Source organism: Scardinius erythrophthalmus (assembly GCF_964197995.2).
Source record: "Scardinius erythrophthalmus genome assembly, chromosome: 8".
NCBI classification, from domain to species: Eukaryota; Metazoa; Chordata; class Actinopteri; order Cypriniformes; family Leuciscidae; genus Scardinius; species Scardinius erythrophthalmus.
In genome coordinates this window covers 1,590,834-1,610,302 of record NC_138228.1, presented here as the reverse complement: position 1 = coordinate 1,610,302, position 19,469 = coordinate 1,590,834, and the positions used below count along the sequence as shown (strand labels likewise).

Below are 19,469 nucleotides of genomic sequence, written 5' to 3'. Positions count from 1 at the left end.
TCTCACAGTGGACATGCACCTACGATGACAATTTCAGACCCCTCCATGATTTCCAAGTGGGAGAACTTGCAAAATAGCAGGGTGTTCAAATACTTATTTTCCTCACTGTACATAAATGACCCAATTTAAAAACACATTCATCTTTCCAGCGGTGAAGTATCCCTTTAAATGTCTCCAACTAAGCAAGCCGAAAGCCAAGGCAACAGTGGCAAGGAACCAAAACTCCATCAGTGACAGAATGGAGAAACAAAAAACCTTGGGAGAACCCAGACTCAGTTCCCCAGTTCTCCTCTTGCCAACTAGCAAACAGTGTATGATTAGCATTACAGGTCAGAGGTCAGATTGGATCAGAACGTTCAGAACAGTCAGAGTCATGCCGGTATGGAGACGAGTTGAGGATCAGTCGTGTGGATGAGGCTTTCACAGGGCTGATGAGGCTGGCACTTCAGGGATGCGTCGTGGACGTGTGCAGGCGCAGGTCCTCCATCTGAACTGGATCCGGCCCGGATCCGGCTGACTTCAGTAAACCTCGAAATAAACAGAAAGACTAACATTAGCGTAGATGCCATTCTTCTTATGATGTAACGAGTACATCCGGTGTTATAGGAAGTGTTCCCGGTTCTGGCTCACCTAATCTATGCAGCCGAATAATCATTTAACTGATTTGAATAATACAAATGTGTAATGTTCTATATGAATGCCAGGTAAAAGAGATGCGTTTAAAGTCTAGATTTGAACTGACAGAGTGTGTCTGCTTCCCGGACAGTGCTAACCATGATTGAAAGCTTTTTCAGGGAACATACTCGATGCAAATGTAACATTTGATCCTCATGACGCATAATTTTGTCCTCTCAGAAACATAGCTGGACTTGCCTCCTCTTTCACAGTGGATCACTTCAGTTTTTCTCTTCTCTCTGCAGTGTGAAGTTTAATAAGGGATATGCTGCCTTGAGTCAGACAGGAGAGGATTCGCTCATCTCTCTGGATTCAGACAGGTGAGACTCGCTGTCCTCCGCTCGATGTTTGTTAGAGGGATTTTAAGGCTGGAAAACCTTTTATTTGATCAGCAATTGCAAGATGATTCCCATGAAAGATTAGGGTTCTCATTTATACAGGGTTCGTACAAGGTGCTTAAAGTACTTGAATTTGACTTTTTGATATTTAAGTCCTGGAAAACCCTTGAAAACAGTCATATTTATGAAGAGGTACTTAAAAAGTTCTTGTCTTATTTAAATATAATCTATATATTAAATTAAATTTTTTCAAAAAACAAACACATATACAATCTTTTCACGCAAAATTAACGCTGCAGCCCGTCTTTTCTCGATACGATGTAGGGGAGCGCGTGGCACAACGTAACACGGGGCTAGTTGTTGTAACACGCTTGTTTTAAATACTTCCACACATGCTAGCATGACGAAACTCTGTGTATTTACTAGTTGCCATATCAACACTATATAGAGAAAAAATTGCGCCAAAATTATTTATTTTTTTGGAAGATATCCATAGACATTTATTAAACCATAGCAAAAGTAAATTTCTTACTTAAGTTAATTTTTCATCTCTATTTTTTGTATTTATTTAAAATTAGACAAATCTGATATTATTTTAATCTCCAATATGTTATTTAACAGTTGAGATAGTTCTTTAATGCTTCGCTAACTAGCAGAAGACACTAGCAGGGTTTAAATCCCAGTTGTGCAGGCGGGGGCATGTTGTCACACTGCGTTACAATGTGCCCCTATTAGAAATATGCTATTATATTCTGTACTATTATTAATTCTATTGAGAAAAAGGTGAATAAAGACTGAGAGTCAATTTTCAGAAATTACTAATTATTTATTTGGTTTGGACTATGTGTTGTATAGCTGTGTTTTCCTGTGTTCGTAGTCAAAACTCAAAAATGAGTTTATATTTAATTATTAAAAAATGGCATTATTTTATATGAAAAAGTTTTTTAATTGTATTTTATTTAGAAAATATTTTAGTTTGTCTTGTATATTTTTTTTATTAGATCAGATAACATTTTAAGCTGTCATATGTCATGTTACAATGTGCCCCACACATGTTACAATGTACCCCACCTATGGGGCATGTTGTCACATTTCACTTCCATTCTTTCGGGGTATATCCAGAAAAAGGTATATACTGTATTAATAAAACAAAACCACATAATTGTACTAGACATGTGGGAAATTAATGTGGGAAAAAATAAATACTCTGAACCATAAGTAGATTTACACAAACTGAGAAAGTCAAAAAGCGTTACTTTGTGCCCCGCTCTCCCCCTACGCCAACGATATAATATAAAATATTTTTTAGTGAACAATAATAGCCATTATAAACTTTGTATTTAGTATATATTATTAAACACGTTGCAAGTTGTATTTTGGATACCTTATATCTGTAATTTGAGTTTAAAAATCCTAAAGATATTGTTTGTAGTCCTTAAAAACCAAAAAAGTAGTGCTTGAAAAGTCCTTAAAAGTCCTGGAATTTCTTTTAACAGTTTCTGTACGTTTATAACCATTGCGTCGCACGAGGTGTACGCCACTTCCCACGCTTAAGTTGTGATTTATAAAAACACACTTGCACCAGCACACACACTCTGATCATGCGTACGAACACTCTGGAGAGGAGCGGTTTGGCGACACCGGTGGTGATCAAACCACTTTAAATCCTTATTATGAGTCCTGATCATAAATAGACGCTATCTTCCACTGACTGGGATTTATAAAGGGAAGTTTGCGAAGGTTCTGGCGTACGCACGCTTTTATAAGTCTGAATATTTTGGGCTTTTGGGCGCACAAACGTTTTTAGCATTGATCGCACACACAGTTTTATAAATGAGAGCACTGAAGTGTGTGTTGATGGACTGAGTGATTGATTCTGTGTTGTTTGATTTCATCAGTGATGCGGAGCTGGACTGTTCATCTGGATATTCCTCAGCAGAGGTTAGTTAATGCCTTTAAAGGGTTTGGGAAACGGGTAGCCTGACGATTAACATAATACAGGATTAAATTATCAATTATAAAAGTGTCACTTTTTATCACCAGTACTGTAAAATCTTATGTAGAGTGGCTGTGTTGTAGAGAAATCTTGATCTTGATGTGACAAGAAGCTGATATGGCAATACATTAAAATACAAATCAAATGTTCTCTTGTAATAAATACAATATAATAAAACCAATGACCTGTTTTTAGTCTTGAAAATCAAGTATGGTGTAAAGTCATTGTGAGTCTTGCCAAAATAAGACGATAACGATAACCAAAATGTAATTTTCAGGATGATTTTTTTTGCGGCTATTGAATGATAAACATTGACAGTCAATCAGAATCCTGCTTTAACGAGCTTGAGCATTTAAAGAGATAGACTACAAAACTGCAGCGCTTATAATAATCAGAGCGATATTGTGCGCTGGTGTGGACGTTTCTTAATCAGATTGACTTTAATCAAACTAAATCATCATACAGTTTTCATGAATGATAAACAATCATAATCATATTGGATCATTGGCAGAACATCTTCAACATGTATTAACATGTGTTCCTCGTGTGTTGATCATGTGTTGATCATGTGTTGATCATGTGTTCCTCATGTGTTCCTCATGTGTTGATCATGTGTTGATCATGTGTTGATCATGTGTTCCTCATGTGTTGTTCCTCCTGGTGTGTTCCTCCTGGTGTGTTCCTCATGTGTTGATCATGTGTTCCTCATGTGTTGTTCCTCCTGGTGTGTTCCTCAGGTGCACCCGGACCTGAGCCGGCAGCTGCTGAAGGATGGATATCACCTGGATGAAATCCCTGATGATGAAGATCTGGACCTGATTCCCCCGAAAGCCTTGAGCTCCTCCGTCTGCTGCTGCGCTGATGCTTCGTCCTGCTGCGTGCAGTGAAGTGTGTGTGTGTGTGTGTGTGTGTGTGAACGGATCCAAGAGTTCTGCTTGAGTTCTTACAGTGTTTTTAAGAGCACAGTCATTTTGTCTGTGATCGTTTAAGCCCCGCGTCGTTCATTCTGTCACCAGGACCTGCATGCAAGTTTGATTCACTCGTATCCCATGAAACCGTTTCGCATCCGCGTCATAAATCACCCTAAAATAAAAGTTAGTAGTTATTTTATTTAAAGTCCCCCTGTGGTGTAGATCCAGCTTTTAATGTTGTTTATGCGTCTATGTGGTGTTTTTAATCTGCTTTAACACAAACCATGTGTAAATTCATAAGTCGACAGCATTGCTGAGTATTTCCTCCTTAAAACTGCAGTGAACCAAAGACAGTCTCAAAAACACGCTTTGAAATCGCTGGTGTTTCTGACGTCACAAACTACCTTGTAACCAATCAGATCAACGTGTGATCGTCAACCAGTGGATCTCTGAGCTGAGTGAGTGAGTGGAGGCGGGGCTCATTTGCATATTCATAGAACCACGCATACTAAATGAGGCGAGGGTGTCGAGTTACAGTCAAGATATTTTAAGGCGTGAAGACATTTTTTCAAGGAAAAAACGTTTAAATATGTAATTTCGGTGATCAAAGATGAGTTTAAAATGATTATACATAAAATAATGTTTAAAGTGGGGATAAAATGATTGACTACAGGGGGACTTAAAATTATGTATAGGAGATGTATAGATGTTTTGCACTATTACATTTTTATTTCTTCTTATGTTTATTGGTAACACTTTACAATAAGGTCTCATTAACATTAGTTAATGTTCATGTTTGCTAATGTAAACAAATACAACTACATGCATTCATAAATGTTGAGATTGACATTATAATATTATTGAATGCTGTAGAAGTTTGTGTTAACTAATATTAACCTTATTGTTAAGTATTAACAGTTTATTCATCCCGAATTCTCATTAACGTAATGCCAAAGATCTCATTCTCATGTCTGTAATCATATTTATACATCAGGGTAGTGTTTGTTGCGCTGCCTTTGTTTGCACTGATTAAAAATCTTTCACAAAAGCGTATTACAGTTATGAAGCTCACCATCGAGAATTACAGACTTCAGTTACAACATCAATATTTAGTGTGTTTTTGGGGTGAAATATGATTAGGATTCATGCATATTTGACTAGTGACGTGTTTCTATCTTTATTGTTTTTTGTCTAATCATCGTTTCGCTCAAGAAAGCGGCTGTTTACGGCTGATGTTTCAGAAAGGAACTAAAGAGTAAAGTGGGATCTGAAAGAAAAGAAATTACCCATGATTCTCCAGTGCAGCGTTTGGGGAAGCGCAGTGTTACTGAAAGCTGACACACACTGCTGAGTTAAACGAGATAAGTGTGTGTGCGTGTGTCTGGTTGTGTGCGTGTGTCTGGTTGTGTGTGTGTGTGTGTGTGTGTGTGTGTGTGTGTGTGTGTGTGTGTGTGTGTGTGTGTGTGTGTGTGTGTGTGTGTGTGTGTGTGTGTGTGTGTGTGTGTGTGTGTGTGTGTCAAGCTCATGTTCATGTTTGGAGTTTCAGGACTCTTTTTGAAAAGTGTTTAATAACTTTTTTATATTTTCTCTGTGTAAACATGTACTTTGAGCTCTAAAGCTTTACGACATCTGTCGGATTTTCTGTTGCTCTCTGATAGAAGGATGTTGTTTATAACGTGAAGTGAGACGACGCGAGTTGTTACTATAGTTAAACTCTTGCTGTGAGATACAGATATGTTATTTTTTATTTAAAATGGCATAATCGAGGATATTTGATCTGCCCTTTAAAAAATGCAAAACATTGGATTGAGTCTAACAGTGGAGTGTGTGTGAGAGTGTGTGTGTGCGTGAGCGAGTGCGTGAGAGTGCGTGAGTGTGCGTGCGTGTGCGTGAGTGTGCGCGAGAGTGTGTGAGTGTGCGTGTGTGTGTGTGCGTGCGTGTGTGTGTGTGTGTGTGTGTGCGTGCGTGTGTTTGTTAGAGTGATTGTGTGTGTGAGTGTTTGTTAGGGTGACTGTCTTAGAGAGAGAGAGAGAGAGAGAGAGAGAGAGAGAGAGAGAGAGAGAGTGAGTGAGTGAGTCTGTGTGAGTGTGCATGTGCGAGTGAGTGTGAGTATTTGTTAGAGTGACTGTGTCTTAGAGTGAGTGATTGTGTGTGTGTGTGTGTGTGTGTGTGTGTGGGAGAGAGGGAGAGAGAGAGAGAGAGAGACAGAGAGAGAGAGATTTGGTCAGACTGGACAATCTTTAACACTATGCAACAAAACACCTTTTGCAACAAAACAATTCTTCACTTTGTAACCACAGCAAACCAGTTACTGACTTTAACATGCAATAACTTTTATTTTGTTGTAAGAAAAATATTATTTGTATGTATCAATGTTTTATGAAATTAAAGGAAACACTAAAACTTTGTCTGTGGTGCTCATTATAAACTGTCGAGCTGAAGATAGATGTTAAATAACATGATTGGCTCGTGCTAACCTGTGAAGCGCCGACTGCGCATGTCCACCAGAGGCCGCTGCTGTGACACTCGGGCAACTCGACTCAATTCTACTCAGTCTTTCACTAAATAAAACAGTAAAAATAGAGAGTCCTTCATTAATGTCCTCATTTCATTATTAACAGATACATTGTAATTCGCAAATAATCACTCTTTCATCTGATTTTCAGATTAAAAACTAAAAATCGTCCAGGAAATGCTCTCTATGAAGGAGGTTCACTAGGTTTAAGAAACAGCCATAGTGTATTCAAGCAATAAATAAAGTGTAAGGTGTTGTGTCATTGTTACAGTGTAATTATATATTTAAGCAATGAGTAATATTAAGCAACTACATGTACTATAGCTTTAGGGTAGGATTAGGGTTTGGTTTGGTGTTAGTTGCATGTAATTATGCATAATTTACTGTTATTACTATGGTAAGTACATGTAACATATGTAACAAGGACACTGTAAAATAAAGTGTTACCATATTTTTATAGTTATTTTATATTATATTACATATATTATAGAAGCATGTGGTTTCTAAACATTCTTTAAATGAGTTCATATTTGTAATTTGGTGTTTTCCGAATACCACCACATGCATTATTCCACCAGTGTGTGTGTGTGTGATTGGCAGATGCGCGCTGTGAACTCATTCCGCGCAGTGTGTGCAGGTCGCGCGCGCTCGCTCGCTCTCGCGAGGTGGGGGCGCGCGGCGCGTCGCGGAAACGCCAGAGAGACGCGAGCGGAGCGGAAGGGACTGGAGCTGATTCTACAGGGAGTTGAACGCGTTGAACGCCGGGCGTCTCGGAGTGTGTGTGTGTGTTCGCGGTTCTGCTTGCTTTAAACGGAGCGCACTGGAGTGTCACGCGCTCGCTCACCGGAGGAACGGGAAAGCGCCGCCGGTGCGCGTGCACAATTCACCGAGAGTTACCGAGCAACAACAAAAAAAAAATAGAAAGAGCCGAGAGGAACGGAACGGAACGGAGGAATGGTAGAGAACAGCGGCAGCAGCAAAACACAGATGGTGAGTCCGTGTAACTTAGTTTACATGTTCATGTGTTGCTTAACTAGTCGCTCAGCTGGTGAACTCGGTGAAACATTCTCATAAATGACTGAGTGTAAATCAGTCTGACACACTGTATCATCATCATCATCATCGCATCTGTGTGTGTGTGTGTGTGTGTGTGTGTGTGTGTGTGTGTTTCTGTTTCTGTTTCTGTTGTTTTTATATTCAACTGCCCTGGAAAAAAATGTATATTCGTATTCAGCTTGTCTTGTTTTTTTATTATTATATAAATATCGTTCAAACAAGTTAAGCAAAATATCATGGAATAGTAAGGGACGGTTTAAGTGATTTTATAAATGAAATTTTTAGTGATTTTTTTTTTTTAATGCTTTGACAGATATTGTTCGTGCGTTGTGGTAAAAACATGAGAAATGATTGTGCATCTATAAAGAGGCACTTCTGTTTATAAAGTACATGTGTTTTGAGGGCGTTTATGACGAGAGAAGAATGATAAATATAGATATTAGCGCTGATTCTGTGTCCCCACCCTTTACACCCGCAGAGACACTGAGATTCTCATTATTAGTCCCTTTATGAAACTGTTTTTGCGTGGTGACCCACAGTGGTGCTGATTTCAGGTTTTACTATCACTGTGGTCACACACACACACACACACACACACACACACACACACACACACACACACACACACACACAAACACTTTCACACACGCACACACATAAACAAACATACACACACCCTCTCTCTCTCTGTCTCTCACTCACACTCACTCACTAAAACACACACACACACACACACACACACACACACACACACACACACACACACACATAAACATACACACACACACACACACACACACACACTCTAACACACGCACACACATAAACAAACACACACACTCACTCACACTCTGTCTCTCACACACACACTCTCACAAACACATACACACACACACACACACACACTCTCTCTCTCTCTCTGACACTCACTCAAACACACACACACACACACACACACACACACACTCACTCTCACAAACACATACTCTCTCTCTCTCTCTCTCTCTGACACTCACTCAAACACACACACACACACACACACACACACAGACAGACACACAGACACTCTCACTCACACTCACTCACACACACTCTGTCTCTCACAAACACATACACACACACACTCTCTCTCTCTCTCTCTCTCTCTCTGACACTCACTCAAACACACACACACACACACACACACACTGTGCCAGATGCACACACACACTGGTTTCATTAGGCCTCTGCTTTGATCCACCGCTGAACTCTTCTACTCATATTATATTCCCTTAAACCTCGTCACTCTTGTTCTTTTCCGCTAAAGCATGAAACTAATCTGTAGATCTGACACATTGAATCAAGCTTGTTTAGTCTCAGATATTAGCCAGTTGTTATTCTGTAACCTGTAAATCAGGATGATGATGATGATGATGTCAGATGCTTTCTGGCTTCCTGTCAGATTTGTTCTTAATTATGCAGGTTTATCATGCATGTGCATTTTGGGTGTCAATCATACGTGATTATTTTCAGTCGAGATGTGCTTGTATTTTTAAGAGCGTTCAAGTTGCTTATGACTTGATGAGATAGTGATGTATTTAATGTGCTGTATTGTATTGTATTGTTAGACTGATATATTACAATAATGATCAATAACTGCATGCAGTTTTGCTTATTTTCATTCTAATGTTGGTTCCATATTTTGCAGTCAGATGACAAGACATTTCATGCTTTCTAATGTTCAAATACATGTGCATATAAAATGCATTGCATATTAATTTAAATTCAGGCATTTTTTGCTATTTGCTGCTATGATTAAATAATCATGTTTTCTGGATCTCTTAGAATAAATACCAGCCATTAAAAACCCATTTCAGTGTTAATAATTACCATGACAATTAGCCAGGGAACTACACTGCGACCAAAATGGTCGCATATGCGACCTTTTGAAATGCCATTGCGACCGTAATTTTTAATGGGTCGCAAATGTATCACTGATTATTTTTGTACCTATGTTTTAGGCTATGATTTACTATGAACATTTATTAAAAAAGAAATGTGTATTTTAAGAATACGTTTTATAACGTGCACTGCCTATGAGCATTCAAAACATCAAGTTAACTTCAGCCCCGCGACCGTTACTTAGATTAAAACCATTGTATCAGTGCTGCACGAGCGGCTCTCTCTCTCTCACACACACAAACACGGACGCGCACACACAGAGAGAGAAGATAATTGTAAAATGAAAATTGACGGGCTATAGTTTACATTTAATATTTAATGTTTTATATTTTAACGTGTTCTAACGTGTGCGTTCCTTCATCAGCGCGTAACGTTACGTGAAGCTCACATGCACTAAAAGCCTGTCTACCAGCGCCTGGATAATGGACTAAGTTATCTTTCGAGTCTTATTGTGCTTATACTATTAAATACACACAAGGTTTAGATAAACAAAGTCGGTTATGACTAAAGTGAAAGCAAACTTGAGAAAATTGAATAAATCTGCTTGTCAAATGCGTGTATATTAGACGCAACTCTTAAAGAGACAGTAGCAATAGTAAACACGCTGCCGCTTGTCCTTAAAGGGATAGTTCACCCAAAAATCATTTAAACGCACTCTAATGTTGTTCCAAACCTGTATTAATTTCCTTCTAATATTTTCTAATATTTTTCTAATATTAATATTTTGAAGAATGTGGCTATCCAGTAGCTGGTCCCCATTGACTTCCAAAGGAGAAAAATATTCTAAGTCACTGGGGTAGGCCTACATCAACTGTTTGGTTACCCACATTCTTCCAAATAACTTTTATTTTCAACAGAAGAAAGAAACTCATTCGAGTTTAAAACAACTTGAGAGAGTAAATTATGACAATTTGAAATTTTAGGAGAACTATTCCTTTTATGTTAATAAAACAACAAAATGCAAAGAGAAAATCACTCACTGCTCTTGAATGAAGTAGCTTTAATAAGTATCAATGTATAATTTATACAGTGAAGTGTATTTTGTTTTATTTTCATATTTGTTCATTTAATTACTTTCTTCAATGCTACTGTTAAATACACCTACTGAAGCTGAAAACATAAAACACTATTTAATTTGTATATTAAGTTGTGTATGTGTAATGTGCATCTTTGATCTTAATATTTAATAACAAAGAAAATAATGACAAATATTTTTATCTTCACCCCTGTCTGGCATTTTTTTTATATATGTTTTGTTACCCAAGGCTTTGTTTTTAAAATATGAACATAAGTTTTGGCTGTAATGCTCAGTCGCAAAATAGTAAAACCAACATAAAAAAGAATCGTGATAAAATCGTGAATCGTGATTTTCCTGAAAAAAATCGTGATACAATATTTTTGCCATTGGGATAATAAATTAAGTAGCCTATCTTAATTGTACACAATGTTCCTGTTTTTTTTTAGTATTTTTTTTATGCCATAACAGCAATATTAATATCGGTTATTATCGGTATCGACCACAATTTTCACATCGGTGCATCACTACTTAAGAGTTCAGGAGTCTGCCCATCTGTGCCAACCATAGCATGTTGAAATCCATTTAGGAGAAAATCTATCCCAACCAATGTTAAAGAAAACAAAAACAAGAAGGCATGTGGTTTAAAAGATGGCAAGTAAAATAAAAAGCACATCTGTATGTAATACAGTTTCATTATTGTTTATTATTATCCAGAGCGGCTAACTATAAATAATTTGTGCGACCAAATCATGTTTTGCGCCAGTAACTGAAAAAGTTAGTAGCGCAAGTGCCACCAGTGGAAAAGGTTAGTGTAGTTCCCTGTTAGCCCACCATATAAATGAGAAGTTGCATTTTTAGCAGTGCATCTGTGTCAGAAAAACATATTTATTGATGATTCGATCTTTGTCAGCGCATGGTAATTATTGCGTTATTGACTACGTTTGCATGTGCACCAATAATGTGATTATTTCCAATAATCAGCATTAATCGCAGTAAGACCGTTTACATGCAATTTGCATTATTCTGAGTATTTTCTGAGAATTGTGATTATTATTACCATCATTAGTCACACAATGCACAGCACTAATGATGCACACAGATTTGTCTCTATTTCAATGTCTTTGTCATTATATTCATGTTATTCATATATATATATATATATATATTCATTCATTGCACACTTTGTTTAGAGTGGAATATATGAATAGATGTTTCCGTGCATGTTTATTGCAACATGTTTTACTATGATTATGGTTGCTCCGATTATGAGCTTAATTGCATGAATTTTATCTAATTATTGTGTTTACAATATTGCCTGGATCTGATTATAATTGCATTATGAGGCTGCAATGCAAACCTGGTGACATCAGCAGAATTTGTAACAACGGCCAAATGTTTATGTTTGCTAAACAGAATCAATGAGAGAATCATGCGATCAATGACGGCGAGATTCCGCAAACTCATCCCATAACAGGCTTATCATGTTGCCAAAACATTTGCAGCTTAAAGGGGTGGTTGAATATGATTTGACTTTTCTAACTTTAGTTAGTGTGTAATGTTGCTGTTTCAGCATAAACAACATCTGCAAAGTTACAACGCTCAAAGTTCAGAGCAAAGCGAGATATTTGCTTTTAAAGAAATCGCTTTTTAAGGACTACAACAAACGGCTGGTAGAGACTATTCACGGGTTAGTGACATCACCAACCCTAACATTTACATAAACCCCGCCCCAATTCATAGATTATCAAGACAGAATATGCTAATCAATGACTAGAAGATAACTACACATCAGCTTCATAAATTCATCAACTAACCGTTCAGAAATGTCCTGTTGCTTCAACATGTTGTCACTTCTTCTTGAGTCTCTCCATCTTTGTCTGACTCCGGTTTGAACATAAAAGGCTAAACGTTTTTGGAATTTTCAGTGTGTGTGTGTGAGGTAATCGGAGCTGCTAACACACACAAGCTCTTGAAGCTCCGCCCCCTGCGCCGGGAGCAGCAGCTCATTTGCATTTAAAGGGACAGACACAAAAATGTCGCGTTTTTGCTCACCCTCAAAAAGTGATGATTTTAACATGCTATATAAAAATATCTGTGGGGTATTTTGAGCTAAAACGTCACACACACACTCTGGGGACATCAGCAACTTATTTTACATCTTGTGAAAAGGGCATTATGAGCCCTTTAAATCAAGAGAAATAACGTGGGTTTAGTCAAAGTCAAGTTTGTTTCTAGAGCACGTTTAAAACAACAGAAGTTGACCAAAGTGCTATACATCCCAAATCATGAATCAACAACAACAAAAATAAAATGACATCAAAAAGACAAAAACATACAGCTCTCAAACTGAACTAAAAGCCAAGGAAAATAAATGTGTTTTAAGACTAGATTTAAAAGCAGATAGTGTTGGGGCCAGCCTCACAAACAATGGTAAATTATTCCATAGTCTAGGGGCCGCAACTGAAAAAGCCCGATCTCCCCTATGTTTCAGCCTAACTCTGGGACAAGAGTACAATACAATCTGCCGACCTAAGAGACCTAGATGGAACATGTTGTTGTATAAGGTCAGAAAGGTAGGTCAGGGTTAGACCATTTAAGGATTTGTAAGCAAACACTAAAATTTTAAAATCCTAAACCGTACTGGAAGCCAGTATGGGAGAAATGTGGTCACGCTTACGTACCCCTTTTAGTAGTCTAGCTGCAGCTTTCTGCACCAACTGCAGGCGTGAGAGAGATGCCTGGCTGACACCAGCATAGATGGCATTACAATAGTCCAATCGAGAGGAGATAAAAACATGTATAACTCTTTCAAAGTCTTTAAATGACAAAAAAGGTTTCACTTTAGATAAGAGCCTTAACTGAAAAACACTGACTTTAACCACAGAATTTATCTGCTTTTCAAGTTTAAAATCACCATCCATGATTACTCCCAGATTTTCAACAGAAGATTTAACATACGGAATTAAGGAACCCAATTCTGTGTTGGGGGCCACATGGGTACTATTGGGCCTCAAATCACAATTTCAGTTTTACTCTCATTAAAATGTAAAAAATCCATGGCCATCCAGGCTTTAATGTCTGCGAGGCAGTCCAGCAATAATTTTACAGAGCTGTTATCATTTCGTTTCAATGGCAGATAAAGTTGTGTGTCGTCTGCATAACAGTGAAACGAAATGCCATGCTTTCTCAGGATAGACCCCAGAGGAAGGATGTACAGGGAAAACAGCATCGGGCCAAGAATAGACCCCTGGGGGACTCCACAAGGAAAAGGTGCCATTGGGGACACAAACTCTCCAAGACAAACAGAAAACTTCCTATCGGACAGATATGACCTAAACCACTCTAGAGCAATACCTTTGATACCAACACAGTGGTCCAACCTAGAGATCAGAATATTATGATCAATAGTATCAAATGCAGCTGGAAGGTCTAACAGCATTAGAATAGCAGAATCTCCTGAGTCTGTAATCAATAAGAGGTCGTTAAAAACTTTTAAGAGTGTAGTTTCTGTACTATGAAGGGCTTTAAATCCAGACTGAAACAACTCTAAAATTCCATTTAAATCCAAAAAAGATTGCAACTGTATACACACAGCTTTCTCCAGTATTTTCGAAAGAAATGGAAGTTTAGAAATAGGTCGGTAATTGGAGAAAACTGATGCGTCAAGATTGGGTTTTTTTATTAGTGGTTGCACTACCGCATGTTTGAAGCCCTGTGGTACAACACCTGTGGTCAGACTGCTATTTATAATTCCTAGAATTTTGGGCCCAATAGCTTCAAAAACTTCATCTGTAAAACAGGCGGATGATTTCATTTGATCAATTATATCTTTCATAAAAGATAAAGACACAGGCTCAAACTGGTTAAAGACAGCAGGGCGGGTGACAATAATAGAAGGGTCCTCAGAGGAACGTAAAATATGTGCTCTAATATTTTCTATCTTACCTATAAAATTTTTTTTGAAAACTTCTCATAGACATCTGGAGATGAGTAAGAACAAGTCAGTTGAGATAGGCCCATTTAGTACAGCATTAATTTAGTGCATGCCGAGTTAAAGGTGCATTAAGCAAGTCTCTGAGTTTTTGCAGAACTATGCCCCCTCTGGCGGCAAGCGAAACTGCAACCAGAGGTGTGCACGCTCACGGACAAAAGTTTTCTTTTTTTTATCTTACGTGAAGTTTGCGTTGGTGTTTGAAATGAACTATAAGCAGGTCTCTTACAATCCATCTTCTACGGAGAATGCCGGCAAATACACAAACCTGCCAGGCATAGCTATGTGAGCGTGCCGTGAACGCGCATGACGTCACGCCCAGTCTAAAATTCCGGCCCGAATCCCTCTTATTTATTTTACTTTACAGGATTATAGAGACAATCTCAGTGATCAGAGAAGGGCTCATTCGGCCCATCAGGCAATTGTTTAAGCATGTATGGGTTAGAAAACGGGTATTTTTAACATGAAAAGTTGCTTAATGCACCTTTAAAGGTGACCTATTATGCCCCTTTTCATGAGATGTAATATAAATCTATGGCGTCCCCAGAAAGTGTGTGAAATTTCAGCTCAAAATACCAGATCATTTATTAAAGCTTGTCAAATTTGCACCTTTTCTGGTGTGAGCAAAAACACAGCGTTTTTGTGTGTGTCCCTTTAAATGCAAATGAGCTTCTGCTCCGCCTCCGTTCAGAAGAGGGCGGAGCTTCAGAAACGCTGGCAATAACAAAACAGGCCAATCTCCCTCATCCAGAATCCCAGAATAACCAGTAGCGAGTGCAGCCTTACGGAGAGACTCAGGAAGAGTTTCTGAATGTTAGTGGAGACATTTCTGTAGTTGTTGTGGAGTTACACTGATCATCTTATCATCATGTTTAACTTCTCCACAAGTGTCCACAGTTCCTGAGGCTTTGCTGGATCTTTATCATTGCGTTAGAACTGGTTTCACTGCTAGAACTGGTCTCTGTTGTCATGAGTGTAAACGTGCAGATTAAGGGCCGGTAATATTTTAATAAGATCCTCTTCATACGTCAGAAGGAGAGTGAAATCTGATCTGCTTTTTTCTGACATGCTAGCATTGAAAGGCTCACCAGAACAAAGTTACTGGGTTTCACTTTTCACGTTTTCTGTTTTCGGTTATAGCTCTTAAACAGCACTCAGATTTCCTTGCGTCCCCTTTAAAGCTGTAGTCTAAGTGTTCAGGTCATTGATGTCTTCCTCTTCTGTCTCTCAGGAGGCCGGTATGTCGGGTGGCCTGAAGCTGGAGGCCATGATGGAGCATCTCCAGCGTCAGCAACAGGCGCGCGTGGAGAGCGAGCACAAGGAGCGACGGCTTCGAGAAGCTCACATCATGTACGCGCAGCAGGTCGCGGCTCAACAGGCCATCCTCGCCGCCGCTAGGGCTTCTGGAGCCGGCTTCATGAGCAGCGGACAGCTCTCTCAGCTCTCTCTCGTCTCCAATCAGAGCAGCGCCGAGGACGAGCGCGGCCGAGACTCAGATGATGATGATGATGATGATGAGATGATGGAGGGTGATGAAGGCAGCGAGGAAGACGAGCGGACGGCGAGCGGACTGGAGTTTCTCAGGAATCAGACGCTTGCGCTTCAACAGGGAGCCGTACGTTTACCCGGACGCCCGACCGCAAGCTTCCCGGACCCCAGAAGAGCCCCGTCGCCCGCCGTCAGGGTGAAGGAGGAACCCGAGGACGATCTCTCGCCCGTCGAACGCCCTTCAGCTGCGTCTCCGGACGCACGCGCGGAGTGGAGCTACGACGAGCACTTTAAAGCGGTAAGATCTGAACTGTGCACCGCGAACAATGATGTTCTGGTTTAATAATAATCTTGATTTCTCTTTGAATTAAGTTTATTTGGCAGATATTTGTTCTCGTTTCAAGCACAGACTGACTTAAAGTCTATCTGTTGTCAATAATTGTATCCCTTAAACTCATCTTTGATCACCAAAATGACATATTTAAACGTTTTTTCCTTGAAAAATATTCTTCATGCCTTAAAATATCTTGAATGTAACTCGACACCCTTGCCTCATTTAGTATACGCGGTTCTATGAATATGCAAATGAGCCCCGCCTCCACTCACTCGCTCAGCTCAGAGATCCACTGGTTGACGATCACACGTTGATCTGATTGGTTACAAGGTAGTTTGTGACGTCAGAAACACCAGCGATTTCAAAGCGTGTTTTTGAGACTGTCTTTGGTTCACTGCAGTTTTAAGGAGGAAATACTCAGCAATGGTGTCGACTTATGAATTTACACATGCTTTGTGTTAAAGCATATTAAAAACACCACATAGACACATAAACAACATTAAAAGCTGGATTTACACCACAGGGGGACTTTAAATAAATTTAAGTTGCTTTTGGTTCCTCTTTCATCTGCCAATGGAGTCCGAAAAATTGACAGATATAATTTTTTATTGTTTTAAGCACAAACTCACTTCATTTTGATACATTTTCAGCAAAAAAAGACTTAATATCCAACACAATTTTGCTTCTCCAGTAAATGTATCTTGATTTAAGAACGTTTAGATATTTGAGCTGGAAAACAAGACAGAATTATGTTTTTTTCCCAGTGCATTCACTGTGTGTCAGAACAATGAGTTCATATCCTCTAATACAAAAATTGTTTGTTAAATGCAGTAAACGGTATTAATAATAGTATATTAAACAGAAACTTTCTGCCACTTTGATGGATTTGACATGATAATCGAGTTCAAGCAACATTTTGTTAAAGTTGTGAACCCGTCATTATTCTCATTAATCTTCATATTGGTAGTGTTTATTAGTGTATTAGTGTTTATGAAGTGCAGTTTGATGAGTCTGTCGTTGCAGTGGTTCAGTCAGTCATGATTTCTCCGTCTCTTCACGCGTGTCTCGGGTGTTTGTGTTTGGTTTTGGAACAGAGCCGGACTCTTCGCTTCACTTATTTGTTCTGTTACGCTCCTGCCAAACGCTGAGTCGACTTTGGCCGGCGTCCAGACTGTGTAAAGATACATTTGGCCCAATTTTGTCAGTTGACACGTGGGAGTGTTTGTGCACGTGTGCAGTGTGTGTGTGTCACGAGCTGCACAGTAGCCGCGGCGCTACGATCTGCAACATAATGCATGTTTCCTTCAGAACGTATTGATTTGAATGGGAACGAGGTTTTGTGAAAGTGATTCTCAGACATGCAGCTAAAATGTGCAAACCTGAACTTCTAATGCAATGCATTCTGATGTTTCCTTTCCACAGTCCCACAATGCATCTTGCATGTTTTTTTAGTGTGCAGGCGCCCTTAATGTCATCGTGCAATGCATTTGCAACCATTTTGCTTAGATGATTTATGAAGCAGAATAAATTAGGGGTGTAACGATGCCCTCACGTCAGGATACAATATTATTGCGATACTTCAAAACATATGATACAAGGTTAACCAAAAATGTACCGTTGGTTAAAATGCTAAATTTGATATTTCATTGTGTGTGTAAATGAATATTCTTGGACTTGGTGCTGAAACCCAAAGCACAGGACAATAGAGACACCAGAATAACAATATTCATGATTCTGAAGCTGGAAATACTGAATTATTATAGATGAATATGCTTGCTCTCTTTCACTGACTAGATATATTTAAAATAATGTCGGCCACTTTTTACTGGTAACATCAGATATTTGGCATTATCAGGACACACAAATATTCCCTCATTGCATTATTATACATTATATTCAACATTATATGTAGTAGTTTAATGTAGTACTGAAACTAAACTCTGAGAACTTAAAACATTTTCTCACACAGTAATTTTTATTTTGGGTGAATTATACACAATACATATTGTTGCATTTTTGTATTGCGATATATTGTGACACAACACACGATATATTGTTACACCCCTAGAATAAATAAATTCATGCATTTAGTAGTTATGTTTGTTTAGTAGTTTAGTAGTTATGTTGATTCCATCCATGATTTCCTCCAGAATAACATGCACTGATGAATCGATCACAGTCAGACCAGAAACATGGGTTGAACGGACAGTAAATGGAGTCGGTTTTGATTTCAGATGGACTGTAGGCTGAATATAAATCTGTTGACGTCTTGCTGTGAACCAGGCGATCTGTCAAGAGCTTGAAGAGCCTCTGATGTGATTAAAGGCCTGGAGCTGCTTATTTATAGAGGCAACATCCATTCTACTTTCCCCATATAGAACAGCGGTGTGGAAATGGACAATCCTCACAGCCGAGGGAGAGGCTAGTGGATAATACGAAGATTTCTGAGTCCTACTTATGATTCTGGAAGTCAGAATTACGATGCAATGTGCAAAGCTGATTTTGATTGAATTGGATGCATTGAGCATGTTGCATTAAATGTTATATATATAATATATGCATAGAAATGAAGAGCAAATTGCACATATTTATTGTCATGCATCCACTGAAAATGAGTAATATTTTCTGCCCAGATTCATATGCAATGAATTATTAGCAAAATGCATCCAAACGTCTTAAAACCTTTGCATGCATATAAAACCTTATGACTAAAACCAATTTGCATTCATGAAGATTCTTTAAATAAAGTTTACATACATGATATAAAGTCACACTCGCAATTCTAAGGAAAAAAGTCAGTATTTGTTTCCTTAGAAACTCGCAATTGCATGTTATACAGTCAGAATTGCGAGACAGAGTTTATATCTCGCAATTCTGACTTTATATCTCATAATTGTGAGATAAAAAGGCGCAATTATCTTTTAAAATGTTTTATTCTGTGGTGGAAACAAGCTTCCATAGAAATAAGTCACATCATGGTTGCAAATGCATTGCATGATGACATTAAGAGCATCTGCACACTAGTAAAACATTCTTAGGACTGAGGCATTATAGTGTTGCTCATCCGATCTCACAGAGACACTGAGTCTGATCTGAAGGCTTAAACTGAAGCGTGAATGATTTCTCAAACCCTGATCAGACTGTCAGTGGGAGGAAGAGGAGATGTTCGTCTCTCTCTGTGTCGTGTGTTTTATGTGTTCTGTCAT

The 19,469-nt window shown here is 38.7% G+C and overlaps 2 protein-coding genes across 2 annotated transcripts in view; both read left to right on the top strand.

Moving 5' to 3' along the window:
- fam219b (family with sequence similarity 219 member B) overlaps window positions 1-6,326 on the top strand; it is a 10,373-nt gene extending 4,047 nt beyond the window's left edge. The window contains exons 4-6 of the mRNA XM_081373091.1: window positions 921-995; window positions 2,912-2,954; window positions 3,747-6,326. Of these exons, the coding sequence (XP_081229217.1) occupies window positions 921-995; window positions 2,912-2,954; window positions 3,747-3,896 (268 nt within the window). The 3' untranslated portion in view covers window positions 3,897-6,326. The remainder of the gene's footprint in view (window positions 1-920; window positions 996-2,911; window positions 2,955-3,746) is intronic.
- A 766-nt stretch (window positions 6,327-7,092) lies between these two features.
- The window catches only part of LOC308695020 (AT-rich interactive domain-containing protein 3B), a 73,481-nt gene continuing 61,104 nt past the window's right edge, over window positions 7,093-19,469 (top strand). Inside the window, exons 1-2 of the mRNA XM_081372921.1 lie at window positions 7,093-7,425; window positions 15,673-16,227. Coding sequence (XP_081229047.1) covers window positions 7,390-7,425; window positions 15,673-16,227 — 591 coding nt within the window. The 5' untranslated portion in view covers window positions 7,093-7,389. The remainder of the gene's footprint in view (window positions 7,426-15,672; window positions 16,228-19,469) is intronic.